Source organism: Falco cherrug, chromosome 13, assembly GCF_023634085.1.
Source record: "Falco cherrug isolate bFalChe1 chromosome 13, bFalChe1.pri, whole genome shotgun sequence".
NCBI lineage: Eukaryota > Metazoa > Chordata > Aves > Falconiformes > Falconidae > Falco > Falco cherrug.
In genome coordinates, this window is record NC_073709.1 from 2,607,272 (window position 1) to 2,621,661 (window position 14,390).

The 14,390-nt window shown below is 44.5% G+C and overlaps 1 protein-coding gene and 1 long non-coding RNA gene across 5 annotated transcripts in view; one reads left to right on the top strand and one right to left on the bottom strand.

Annotated features, from left to right (window-relative positions):
• The window catches only part of RALGAPA2 (Ral GTPase activating protein catalytic subunit alpha 2), a 136,199-nt gene extending 127,600 nt beyond the window's left edge, over positions 1-8,599 (bottom strand). For 3 of the 4 annotated variants that reach the window (XM_055725932.1, XM_055725935.1, XM_055725934.1), the window contains exon 1: positions 8,201-8,599. In XM_055725932.1, the coding sequence (XP_055581907.1) occupies positions 8,201-8,306 (106 nt within the window). In that variant the 5' untranslated portion in view covers positions 8,307-8,599. The remainder of the gene's footprint in view (positions 1-8,200) is intronic. The other variant, XM_055725933.1, reaches the window with a different exon arrangement.
• Positions 8,105-14,390, top strand: part of LOC114017652 (uncharacterized) — a 90,625-nt gene continuing 84,339 nt past the window's right edge. Inside the window, exon 1 of the long non-coding RNA XR_008734967.1 lies at positions 8,105-8,229. This is a non-coding gene — a long non-coding RNA (uncharacterized LOC114017652). The remainder of the gene's footprint in view (positions 8,230-14,390) is intronic.

The window sequence follows — 14,390 nt, forward strand, 5'->3', positions numbered from 1 at the left end:
GCAGATCAATTCAGAAAGCAGCAGATTTCCAATTAATTTTAAAAAATAATGTAAATTCAAGCGTGCATCACTTTCCTAAGCCTTAACTTAGTTTAAAATTTGAAATAAGTTTATTTCTTAAGAAAAATAATAATCTAATATTTTCTAAACCTGGTACTTGCAAAACACACTTTAACTTCACCTGTTTCTTCTTTATTGTAACTGATTTGGTCAAGAAAAGTGAGATGATTCCACCCAAAATTAATAGGATAAAGGGCAAGAATTACTGACAACACATCTTCTCATTGAAGTTTCACCTCTCAAGAAACATTTTCATTAATCAAGACAAAGCTGATTACAACAAGACGACCCAATATATCACACAGCTTACAGCAGAAAGAATTACTTTAGACTTAGACAATAGATGGGGGTGTTTTTGCAAAAAAATGGTACCTTTTCCAGTAGTAAGGCTTAGTTTGGTTGCTTGTGCTATGGAAACAATTACTGCATGGAAAGTCTTTTACATAATATTTGTTTCCTACCAACTACTGGTCTTGAATTTGCAAGCTAAGTGCAATTATTCCTCTCTATGAATGCGTTCTGTTAAATACAACTCTAGGAGAAAACAAGGCTTTCATTTACAAGGATTTCATATGAAGGAATGAGGTCATTAAAATCTAAACAAAAAGGAAACTTTCCCTTTAAATTGTGTAAAGAGGAGAAAGGAACTGCCCAATCAAAAAAGTAAATTCTCCTTTTCTATAAATGTGGCATTTCAACAGTGACTCATCTATTATTCTGATGTAGGCATGCATTCTTGGAGCTACATCCTTTTCCTATTGAACTATTTTCTTCCTTCTATCCCTTCACAAGATACATAGGAAAGCAATTTCTAATCTTAAAAGAGGCCAACAACAATACACCCATTTACAACCCTAAGAGCAGATACTCATTCAGAAACTAAGATTTTCTTGCAACTCTGCATGCAAGTTGTCATACTGATACCATTGCACAATTTAAAAATAATAATAATCCAAAATATTATGAATAAGTCAAACACCCAGTAATTCCATTGATCAGTCAGAGCCAGAGCTTTCTTGGGCATTTCACTACCAATTCCTTATTTTTTGCATACATTAAGTAAACACCATTTCTCTACTCCTCCACGGTGCTCGTGTTCATGATGACAAGCAGTGGAAAGCAGCACTAACCATGAATGCTTCCCCCTGCTCCTCTGGGCACAGGAAAGGTGGCGATGTCTTTGCCAGTTCAACTAACCCCTTGCTGGTAGGAGGACCAGCTAAGCTGGTGACACCAGCTCTTCTTGTGGCCTCTCTCTCTTCCACATCACATCAGACTGCAGGGAACAGGCAGCACTATGGCAAGTCCCACACGCTCCTTCCTTCATTGCTCTCTCAACTTTGGCTCTCGCTACAACCTATCTTCTCTCACCCATTTCACCCAAAAATGATCACCAATGAGACCACAAAAAGAAAGACTGCTTCTCAAAGAGGATTTACTAGAAGTTGGCAGGAAGCCTAAGACAGTAACTTGGATCACTACTACACATATATTTAACCTGCAGCAGCATAAGGCTCATTCTTCTGTTTTTCAAATGGAAAATATTAGTGAAAGTTTCATGCACTATTTATCATTTAAGACAGTAAGACAAAATACTGACTTTTGGCAAGTCATGTTGCCTGAAGAAGTATTTATAAGCATTCAAGGAAATTAAACAGCAAGGTTGGGACTGAATTGCAGGTAGTAGGTTATATTTTTGTATTTACACATAAATAGCTCTCATTACTACTGTTGAATTCAAAAGTCCAAGTGCTAAAATCTAAGGCAAGTTGGCAAACCTTATCAGCCATCAGCTACATAGTGGCTTTCCAGAAACACGTATAACTACTCCATTCCCCAAACAAGGACAGGTGATCTCCTGTTAAAGACTGCTGTTTTAACACTTCACAGCTTTTACAGCAACATACAGGAAATAGCACGACATTCATGAGAGTATACATGACCTTTCTTCCACATAAAATATGAAACAGTTGGCTCAATAGGTAACTGCAATTCACCCTGACTTACCTTACTAATGTTAAAAATTTACGGAAATAAACTACTCTGGTACCATTTAATAAGAATCTGCCAAACTCTCATTCTCTTCCTTGTATAAAAAAAAACCTAGAGGGGACAATTATCATGCTCTTAGCACAACAGCTTCCCTTTTATTTTCCTGTTAACTACCAAACGTTATTGCAGTCTAAGTAGTTGGAAATCTTCCCTTTATTTCATGAACTTCCAAAGTCACTTGGCTTTAGTTACTTATACAAAGTCTTCTCAATCCTGAGGGTTGTTTTTTTTTTTCATCTCGAGTACTTCAATTGAAGGAGATGAAGAGACAACTTTGCAGTCATACCCTGGTTAATGATAAACTTCTGTTACTAGCCTCACCCCTGAAACTACATAAAATTTTTACTTACCTTCAAAAGAAGGCATGTTGGCATAGAAACATACCCTTACTAAAAAAACCCAAACTTAGAACAATTTCTAAAAAATTTTCATACCTCAAATTTCACACGAAACCTAAGGAACAATAGCTGTTCTAAATTCAGCAAGAATTTGGGAACCATTTAGTTTTGAATGTCTCTAAATGAAAATTTCTGCTAAGTTGGTATTTATCTAGCTGTACAGAACTGTGCAAACCAAGACAGTGCCACAGCTAAAAAACTCCACTACTCTCCTTCATTATCTCATTTTTGATTGAGTTATATTAAAAACATGGGTTTTATTAATATATATTTTCTAAAGAAAAAGATTAAGGATTGCACTTGGTAGCCTAACAAATTTCATATTTAACCTAAACTGAAGTCTGTGTGTAGCCATATCTGGTCTTCTCTCAACAGAGAAAAGGATAAAAACAATGAACATAAGCAGCACCCCACATCTGCTAGCAGTAGTACTCCCAACACACATGAAAGCACAAAGTGTTGCCGTTTTCCAGTTCAGGAGTTAAGTAAGAGTTTCTTCAATGACAGGGTTGAAATACATGTAAAGTACTGTTAACTCTGAAGACAGACCAGCTTTTACTCATGCACCCATGAGCAAGGGGCCACAGCACAGGCTCTGAGGGGCACGTTATTAATTCAAAACTCTAAGCACTAAAATCTAAGGCAAGCTGGCAAACACTATCAGCCATGCAACCCAGTCTTTTGAAACACACAATTTAGTCCATCAGTAGGCTCAAAATCAAGTGTGAGCACATACCTAGTCTTAACCCATCCAGCAAACCAAGTTCAGGATCAACACAATCCACAAAGCTGTGAAACAATTTGGGTTTGACAACTGCACCAAATCAGTGCTGCTTCCATAACAAGGTTATCATTTTAAGATTATTCAGTATTAAAAAACCCTGAAAATCCAGCCCCTTAATTCAACTTATTTGTTGTCACCTTCTTGTAGGCAGCTCACAGCATATTCAGTAGCAGCTATGGGTAAGCTCCAATTTTTTTCTTATTTTTTAAACAAAACGGGAATGGCCAAGTTAAATCATCACCAGAGACTGTTCACAGGGACCACGTTATTTCCAGCTTTAAACAAAGTTCTCATGCACATCACACTCTGAAATTAGCAAGAACACCACCACCATGAAGAAAAGGCTCATCACCTTCATGAAACAGAAATACTTCAATCCGTTTCACGCATGAGCAAAGACTGACATCACCTAGATTACCGCAGAATCACAGCCGACAGTAGCTGTGGTTCCTATTGGATCATTGTTCACATAGATACTGTGTCATGACAGAGCAATTCTTGAAGCCAGAAGAAAAATGTAAGGGAAATTCAATCTTTCTTTTCAAATACAATTGAAATGTTTAGTTTGACATCCTTGCACAGCTTTATTGTAAGAGATGCTTCAATTAAAAAAAAAAAAAAAAGAAAATTACTATTTTTACCCAAGAACAGCCACAGAAACAAAGCTTCAAAAAGCAGAGACACATTTTTATGCTAAAAAAAGTCCCACAAGAAACTACTTCGGGAAGCAATGTAGCAGGCTTCACTTAGGGCCAATCCAGTGTGAAAAAGCCAAACCAGCACTGTTTGTAAGACCGTTATTTTTCAAGTCTATCCTAAAAAAAGACCACACTATTGACAATTCCACAGTTCCTACTGACTTTAGCAAAGTTCTGAATGTTAGTACATCTTTAAAGCAATAAAAAAATAAAGGAAATTTTCTGGTCGTTTAACTAACACCAGTGAACATCCACTTTAAAATAATCTTGTTGTTATGCCGGTTAGTGTTTTGTGTTGTTATGCAGGTAGACTACCCACAGAAGCAGGAACTCGGATCCTAAAGGACTTATTTATTCCTTTCCCTCATCCCTCCCCTATTACATTCTTTTCTCTGACTTTTATCCTGCAGCATCAGTAGGATCTCAGAAGATTAACTGTCCTTTTGTCTACAATTTAATACCTGTGAATTTAAACTAACAGAGGAAGAAAAGATGACACCTCCTAAGGAAACATAAGAACAGGAGCAGTTGTTTCAGGAACATGGGCCACTACGGCCTGAGTGAAACGGGGACAGGGAGTGAAATGACTGGGGTGGAAGGAACACTAAGACACATGCCTTCCTACCCTTGAACAGCACAAGTAGTGCCACATTTGAGGTAAAACAGCGGGGGGGGGGGGGGGGGGGGGGGGGGTGTGGGGTGGGGGTGGAGAAACATCCAACTATTTTTGAGCATTTATACCAAAGTTTTCCTTAAATACAGTAGAGGTTTTACCATGTGTTGCTTCATCTTCTGTGCTGAATAATACCACAAAACATATACTGGCAACAATATCTATGAAGATACTATCTTCAAAAAGCCACTCTCATATTATCTAAAATGTTTACATTCATGTTCTCTAAAGTGGACATCTCAGGAACGTAACCAGAGCCTGCTTTGATGTAGTCCCTGCAATAAACCACATCCACTAGAAAACAGCCAGCTGTCACATCACAGCACTTCAGCTAATAAGCCACTAATACGCTACCTGGCCCTCTGGCACCGATAACAATTTCCACTTAAAACCAATGTTCAACCATAAGTTCAATCAAAAAATCAGGCCACTATCCCCAAATGTAACACACACTTGGAAGAAAAGCTACTTCCTGTGAAGTGATGGGTGTATTCCCACCCCCTTGCCAAGTGGGTAATAAGTACCTTTACACAAAACCACCAGACAACACTACCTTCTGCACCATCTGCTTTGGAACATAAATTAATTTCGTCACACTAATAGGCATATTTTTCCCTTTGTTCCACCCGTCAGGTCTGTCACAGGAGCCTGACAACCTCCTCTGTACTGCACAGTCGCACAAAAACATAACACTCCCGTAAGATGGGTATAACCGAGAGCCATAGCAAGTTCAGGACTTCATCTTTAACTAGTCATGTCTTGGTTTCAGCCATGTCTTTCTGAGAGACCATAAGGGGAACATTAACAAAAAGTTGCTGTATTTCTTATTTCTTCAAATCTGCTTTTTTTAGCGAAGCTAGTGGGAAAGGAAGAAATGTAAGGTCTGAGAGCTCACAGTACATTCTGTTAGAGCAGTATTTCTCAGGGTGGTTTCACAAAACATTCTAAACCTCATCTCATAAACAAAGAATTCCCCAAAACTTTTTACAATGACACTTGATGTTATTTTAACATTGTTTGCACAGCACACGAGTGATAAGACATACACAGTTAAAAGGCATATCATAATGCAGGTAAGGTATCTCCTCCCATCTTTCTATATACATGCCCTTAGGTATCTAGATACATAGTACGATTAAAAAAAAAAAAACCCACACACAAAAAATCCCCACCACCAAACAAAAAACCCAAAACAAACCACAAAAACAACCAAACAAAATATTTATACACCTCCAGCACAAGAAATGTACACATCTGGTCCCCAGAGAGAGACTGACACAAAACTGACCACTGACTGCTAACTATTAAAAATTTTTATATGCAGAATAGGAGGAATTTATACCCAGAGCAGTCATATACCCTTTACTCACAGCTAACGCCAAAGCAAAGCTTCAATACTGTTCACGAAACCCACGATGGATGCAGGTGCTGAGGGACTCTAACATGTGAGCCTCTTGTCTCCCACCACCACGCACAAGTGGTCAGAACTGCTCTACTTTTGAGTCCAGGTTATGAAGCTGAAATCTCTATCTATGGATTGGGCATGTTGAACATGCCTATCATTGCTCAAAAGATGAGCAAGTTCTGGCCACTTCTAGAGCATGGCCTAAGACCACTTAGTCCAGCATTTTGTCCACTAATCAATTACCCACAAAAATCTCTTCTTGAGATTAGCTACTTAAATGAAGTAGAACACAGGCAAACAATGTCTTTAAATCTGTGATGATTACCCACACCTGTAAGAAACGCATCCCCCAAAAATCAGCAAGACTCCCATAACAAGCTAAATCATCACAAACTTACTCATTCATCTCCACATTCTCATGAAGTACAGCTTTCTCAAAGGGACCATCCCAAGGGGAGACTAATCACTACTCTTCTCCCTCAGGATCATTCCCACCGTCAACATCACAAAAGTTCCTCGCTTTGTTACAGTACATTCAAAACTTCTTTTGTATATATTGTGCTATCAGTGGAATATCACAGGAAAAAGCTTTTAATCTCAAGCTCAATCTTGAGCACCACCACTGAGCCTGCGCTCCAAACCACAGCGAGGTTCCTTAGTGCAAGCCTTGCAGCGTCGTGCCAGGCTGAGGACTGAAGGGGAGCGCTTTTGCTCTGCAAGGCCTGAGCTACCCCCTGGGCAGTGACTCTGGCTCTGTGCACCCCTCACACCACACAGGGCAAGCATGGTGGGGGCTGAAGGAGAACTGCATGAACACCAACTGACCTGCCTCTCCTCAGTGGAAGACATATCAGCCAATTTCTGCTCTCTCAATGAGCTACTAACCTCAGGCCCTCCCCTCCAGCCACTTCTCACAGCTCCTAACGCAGCACCTATGAAGCTCCTAACACAACGCCTTTGAAGCTCCTACATACCTGCCAAACTTGACTGAAATGGTAGATTAGAGTACACAAAAAATACAAATCAGATCCTTTTTTCCTTGTTTCTCAGGAGGACAATCCAAAACAAGATAAACAAATACTAACACTGATTCTCCTGAACTGGGACAGAGCACAAAAGCTCTTAAAAAAGCCTTTTCCTGCTGCAGTTTGCTGAGCAATGGAGCACACAAGGCCACCCAAAACCTTGCAAACCATAGCTCACAGCCAAAATACATTAACTGGTTTCAGTGTTCAGAATAAAAAGACCAGGGTCAAGGCTTCAACTGTAAGGTGACATTACAGAGAGGTACAACCTTGCCACAGACATGGGAAGGGCACCACAAAATACTATTACATGACCTCCTGCAAAGTTTTTTTTTTAAAAAAAAAACCAACACTGAACTAAAATTAAAAACCCCAAAAATTAACGTTGTTGACAAAAGCAGAGTTTCTACATATTGATCTTTCAAAGAACCCTGTAGGAAACACATCTACGTACTATTTTGTACCCAAATGTACTATTTTGAACCCAAACAACACCACTGCATCACAAATATTTTGGCACTGAGCAACACAAGTTTCCCCAAGCCAGAAGCAGCAAAACACCCAACTGCCTCTAAGAGCTCCTCTAACTTTTCAAAGGACACACACTGCTACCTTTCAACAGCTATAACCAGGAGAGCTTATTACAGAGCTCCCCAGAACTGCAAAAGGAGCTTGAAGAAAACTGAGGAAACGTAAGGCAGAACAAGGTGCCTTCAGCAAGGGTTGCCCCCGAAGAGTTTTAATCACCCAGCGTTACTCTTTCTTGAGGACAGCGCTGACCCGGCAACCCAGCCAGCGCTATGGATCGGTCCGAGGCGCGCCAGAGGGCGAGTAGCGAAGCGCGCCCAGCCAGCCGCCCGCGGCACCGCCGGCAACCCTCCCTGAGGGGAAGCGGCGGCTGCCCCCGCGCCCCGGGCCGCTGCCCTGCCCGGGACCGCCTCGGCCGCCAGCACGGCGGGCGGTGGCTGCCGGCGGGCAGACACGGGGCGAGGAGCCCTGAGGGAGAAGCAGGGGGCGGGGGTCCGCGCCCCGCCCCTGCCCCACCCTCTCCCCTCACGGCGCGGCGGGAAACGGGTCCGCACCCCGCCGGCCGCCCCCCACTCACCCAGCAGCGCCCGGAGATGCTTGAGGCGGGTGAGTACGTCCCGCTTGGGGTCCAGTGCCTTCTGGGTGGATTTCCTGACATCGGCGTGGCCCTTCCTGGAGAACATCCCGGCGCGGGGCGGGCGGCGGGGGGCGCCGGCAGCTGAGGGGAACGGGCTCCCTTGGGGGCTGCGGCGGGTGCGGGCCGCGCAGCGGCTGTTGTCCGCGGGAGGGGCTGAGGGCCCGGCGGCCGGGCAGGTGCGGGGAGCGGGCGCCCACAGCCCTGCCCGCTACGGCTGCGCCGCCCGGGGCCAGCGGGGAGGGAGGGAGGGAGGGGAGAAGATGGGAGCGTCCCCACCGGGCGACCGAGCTCGTCGCCCGCCGCCTCACGGGTGGGCGTGCCAGCGCGAAACCGGCCGGCCCCGCCGCCAGCTGACCGCCCCCCGCGCGGGCTGCGCGCTGCGCAGGCGTGCCGCCGCCGGGCGGGAAGACTACGGCCCCCGGCGTGCCCCGCGGCGGGCGGCTCCGCGCGGGCCGCACCGGGAGTGGGTGGTGCTGCGGCCGGCGGGGCCCGTCGCCCATGGCGTCACGCCGGCGTTGTCCTGACGTCATCTCCCAGGGCGTCCCCGATGAGGCGACCGTGCGGCGGCCCTGTCGGTGCTGCGTAGGGGCGGGAAGAGCCCGAGCCCCGCGGGCACTTCGTCGGCTGCGGGCCCCGCCGGGCTAGGCCGCGGCCCTCCAGCGCCCGGCACGCCCGCCCCAGCGCTGAGGCCGCCCCCGCGCGGTACCCGCTGCGGCCGGTCGGGCCGCCCGGGGTGGCGGTGCTGAGGCCGCGGGGCGTGGCAGGCCCAGCTGGCGGGCCGGGGGCGGCCGGGGCCCGGCGAGGCGCAGTGGCAGCGGGAGAGCGGCGCCGGTGCCGTAGGCAGGGCGGTGTGGACGGGCGCGCTGCTGGGAGTTGGCACCGGGCTACACTCGGTTGTGTTTAGGGGAAAAGCCCTCGCCTTTGAATAACTGCTTGCCCTGTAGCAACGTAAATAAGCCCTGTCATTACTCCCGTGACACGTCGGGGGGGTAAAAGACTGAGCAGAGTTACAGTTACACAACAAAAGCAGGTTTTGCCCTGGAAATAGAAGGCAGCAGGGTTTCAGCTAAAGACCCTCGGATCATCTTGGTAAAAATCCTGGGTAGAGATGTAAATTTTAATAAGCTCCAAGGCCAGATGAGGCCCTAAAAAAGAACAATGTATTTCAGAGAAAGAAATTGCACATAAATGTCTTAGATTTTAAACAAAATTATTTAAAAATTAATTTACATCATATATTTATAGGGATTATTTTTCAGCCATGAACCATTGTAGAAAAATGTCACAAGAGCTACTGTTGTTAGGATGACAGAATACATCACTGCTGCGTCTTGCTTCCTCTGAGCCTTTTCAAGGATCATTTTTTTCTGCAAAGGTCTGGAGCCCACAAAGCAACGTGTCAACAAGAGCTAAGTACATCCTGCTAGCGAAGGGACAGTCCCAGTGTCTCCACCCCTGGGATGACCACATGGCAAGTGAGATCAGGGAACTGGTCTGGGTGAAAATCAACCTGGTAAAGTAAACAAACAAGCAGGCAGCAAGAGTTTGTGGTGGAAGGGGGCTGTAGTTGGTGCTCATGGTGCTGCTGGTTGCACAACATGGTTGCAACCATGGCACAGCTTTCACCCCTTTGAAGCATAGTTGGATTCTGGAAGGTGGGGAGCAAAGGCTGGTTGCGTCTCATCGTGCTACCCTGTAGAGCCACCAAACCTTGTGGTATTCCTGCTGCTCTTTAAGAATCCACTTCCTGGAGTCACAGGAAGATGACTAGTGCTGACATGCACAAAACAGTTTGAATGACCTTGGAATCAGGCACAGAGAATTTATTGTCGCCTAATAGTCTATTGTTTTGGCGCCAGTAAAAGGCTTACAGTAATTCGTATTGCATATTCTTCCCATAACACTGTTACACAATGTCTTATTCTAAAGAAGTTATAAATCTTCAGCAATTGTCTAAAATTGTTGGTCATGTGTTGCGAATTGAGCATCTGCAGCTTCCTGAGAAGAGCAAATGGGGTCATTCCAGCTTTTCCCTGTCATTACCACAAATCAATATATGCAGTTGGCTCAGGAAACACATGGCTAAAATCTTGGCTTGTTCTTTTCTTTTTTCTTTTGTTTTTCCTTCCCTTTTATTTTAATTGACTTAGAAAAGCAACAACTTTCAGTTTGTCTCTTCTGGCAATTTCTGATCATTCCATGTTTTTTGTCTTTTCCTGCTTTGCTAAAAAAAAAAAATAGGTCATTGTTATTGCAGATAAAGCAGTTGTTGTCATATAGCTGCTTTAATGTCTTTTCTGATAACTTTTCTGGTAACTAGGAAAGCATTTTGGTGCTTAGCACCTAATTGCATAGCTTTAGGCACTCCGTGTTTTGAAGTTTGCCAGAAATTCTTCTTGTTAAAAGCTCCACAGAATATAGATTTCATTACTCGAATCGCAGTGCTCTGTGAGGGCAGTCCTTTCTCTCCCTATTAGGTTCTGGAAGATGTGGTCACGTGAAGAGCTGAGTGAGTCAGTATCGTTTAACACTAGGATAATTACAGTGGTTTGGTTTGTTGGTTTTTTTACTTTTGTGCTTTAATCACAGAATTAAGGTTATTTGAACTCAGTTCTTGTGCATTGGTGAGCTGCAGAGTTGAGAGAGTGCACCTGATGCTGTAGGCAGGTAGCAGGCAGTTAATGCGCCATGGGACAGGACATTCATACCTGGAGCTTGTAGGGTTGACACTGATGAGTGAATGTGTTGTGATATCCAACTGCAAGCAACCAGAGGAGGTTTGAACACCACCACCTTTGTTTCCAGCAGTGTTGGAAAGCCTAGTGCAGGGCACATGGACCAAATTCAACTCTGCTGCCATTACAGTTAAAGTGTTACCATGTTTTCTGCTTAAGTGAGGACTTAATCTGATCTCTGTATCACTAGTGGCTCATCTGAATAAGAAATAAGCAGGCTGATAAAGGGACACACACTGACATATTAGAGTGGATTTCTTTGAGAAGGGGTTTTGGCCTCTTGGTTGCAATGAAGAAAACTTCAAAGCTCCGAGAAATTAAGATACTTCCATACAGGCTGTGATGAGAGACTGCTTCTCAAAAGTTTCTTGTCCTAGTTTTCAGAGGGCATATATTACTTGGAAATACACAGTTTCATAAAAGCTTTTAAAAATTGAAGTTATCCTAAAGATTTTTGACAATTTTCCTGGTTGTTTTTGATATGTCTTTGCATTAGCTGCATCATAGCAGTAAAAAACTGGTAAATTATGGATGTTATAACTTGCATTTTCTTCTGCATGTCATGTGTCATATGAGACAATATTTTGTTCTGCTTGTAAATGCGTTACTGTACGCTAGCTAATCTTCATGGTGTACAATTCCTTTGTCTTTTATTAAGAACAAGCAAGCAATCAGTACAGCAGCGAGGTGCAAACCTATTTAACTGTTTCTCCTCTGAGTATATTAGGTAAGCAAATACAGATCTTTAACCTATTAGTTAAAGCATCATAAAATACAACTTTTCAAATTAATCATTTATGAGTTGATGTAACATAATGCAAACCAGAAATCCCAGTAAACGTGCAGCAATGATTTCAGCCTGTGTAGGGGAACTGCTTGTAAAATCCTATGACTTAACATTTTCTAACAATATAACAGTTGCAATTTCCCAGAAAGTCAGATGATGGATTTGCAGAAGTTGATGCTTAAGGTAGAAGAATTTCCTGGAAGAGATTTGGTCATTCAGCTTTCAGGATCTGAAGTAAAAATCTATATAAAGCAGCCATGCAAGCGGACAAAGCAGTCATCAGTTATCACAGAACTGAACTTTAAAAGGTCACAGCACAATGTGATGTCCTAAGTGAGCTGAACGTAACATACAGACATAAGCACGGCAGTGGTGCAAATGGATTCGGTATTCATTTAGGTAAATCACTCCCTTGTGCAGGAATCAGCCTTTTAGCTGTGTGTTTGTTCGGGCAATGCAGTGGGCAGACCCTCACCCATGCTGGCCTCAGCAGAGGAAGACCAGTGTTGCATCAGTATAGGCAAGATCTCTGAGAAGTCGTAGCACAGCCAAGACCCCACAGACAAAGGAGAAAATTATGACCTTGAAAATAACGTCACTGCAGTGTCTGCCCTGAGGAGGAGAGCCTGCCTACCAGTCACAGCCTCTCTGCTGTACATGGCCTTGTTGCTGTAGAGAGCTACTAGAGGAGTTACTATTTCAGCCACTCATTGCATATAAGCGATACAAGTAAGGGGCAGCACATTTCCAGTCTAGAATAGCTGAAATAATTACTATGCATTTACACTACAGGCAGGCATGCTATCCCTGAATTGGTGTGACTCATGCGTTTTGTTCCTCCCCTCTTGGAAGCAGCATGGTACTTCCAGAGAGTAAGGGGGTCACACCAGCAGTGACAGCCTCGCAGCGGGCATTGCCCCTGCATCTTCTTGCAGCTGGTCCCTGCCACTTATGCTCAGTGTCTGCCTTTGCCACCTCTGGGACACTGTGAGGGGTAGGTGGGGCAGGGGAGCAGAACCGAAGTGCACAGTATTGGTCTTTGGTCACGTTTTCTGCCCTCACTTCTGGGCTGCCAGCTGCCTGGGCGTGGGCTTTTGGCTAATGGGTGCCCACAAAGCAGCAGCAGGACATGTCCCCAGCACGTTTTCTGCTGGAGTGAGTCACTGGGACACAGATCATGTGAAGGGGAGGACACTGAGCAGTGCTCTCCCCGGAGAGCTTTGCCTTGGAAAGGAAGAGGCTTCCCGAAATTCTCCAAGACACAAAAGCTGCAGGTCTACTGCTGTGCCCTCCAAGGAGGGATGTTTTCCCACACCCTGTGCATCTGCTTGCTTGCACTGCTTCCTGATGTCAGGCCTGCGCAAGGCCTGAGCACCATCCAAAGGACAGACGAAAAGCTCAGCAAGGTCTCAAGCCCGAACAGAGCCAGGTGCCTGCACAGGGACACCCCTCCTGCCCTGGGGCTGTCTGTTTGCTGCGGGTGGAGAGTAACCTCATGAGAGATCAGGGCTATGCCACCTCCAATCCTTTTAGAGACCAGAGCAGAGCAGCAGGTGCTGACCCAGTGCTGGCTCCTGTAAGCCACAACCCATCGGTCCCTGTGCCTTACGCACTCACTTTTCCATGGATGACTGACCCAAGACGTGAAGGTACAAGCACACATCCCACGTTGTCCTCACTCAATTTCTGAATTTATTTCTGATGCATTGTGGGAGAGCATAGCAGTCCTGAGGAGTAACGGCTAGCTATGGGTCTCAGGGGTTTTCTTATCACCGTCTTGAAGACATGCTTACCTCCTAAATTTCACATCAGAAAGATGACACAAATCACATGTCGATGGTCAGAGAGCAGTGACTTACCATTAGCGTACAACAAAATGTGTCAAACAGTCAAAAGTAATAGGATGTGCCTCATTTGCTTTACTCTTTTCACTTCAGTGGGCCAGGAGAAGCAGGAATTGCACTGTGTTTCTGTGCTCCTAAGGCACTAAGCTCCTTAGTCACAGAGGGCTGGAATCGCTGTCCTGTTTTTGTACCCGCCATAAGCAAGGGTGGGCAGTGGTAAGAAATTCTACCTCTTGCTGCGGAGTTTGTGGAAAGGTGAAACCTGCCGCTGCAGCTGTAAATACAGCCACCTGAATTTCACTGGACTTGATGAACAGGCAAGGTTACTTTTCCTTGAGTCTGAAATTTTAATGACAGAGATTAAATTACAAAACTTCTCTGCTTACTTGTGTAAATATAACACTTTATAATGAGCCTGAAAAAAAGGGTAGGGAAAAAGTAAATAAGAGAGACTTGCCTCTTAAATAACGTACAGGTGAGATAATAACTTCCTTTGCATAGGATGCTGGCACTGATTATTTGTCCTTCAAACGAAATGCTTCAAATTGTACTTAGTTATTTTTTGTGTCCTGTTGCATATCCTTGGTCTGATACATCCATTAAGGCACACTAGCTTCTTATTCCTGCATTCAAGTCAACTCACTTGATGGTTTCTGACTTGGGTACAGTGTGCAGTTTGCTTGACGGAGCTTTGGTACTGTGTCAGCGTGCTGCATGTGGAAATGGAACTCTGCACTTGATATGACTAAGTGTGTGTAAAAGAC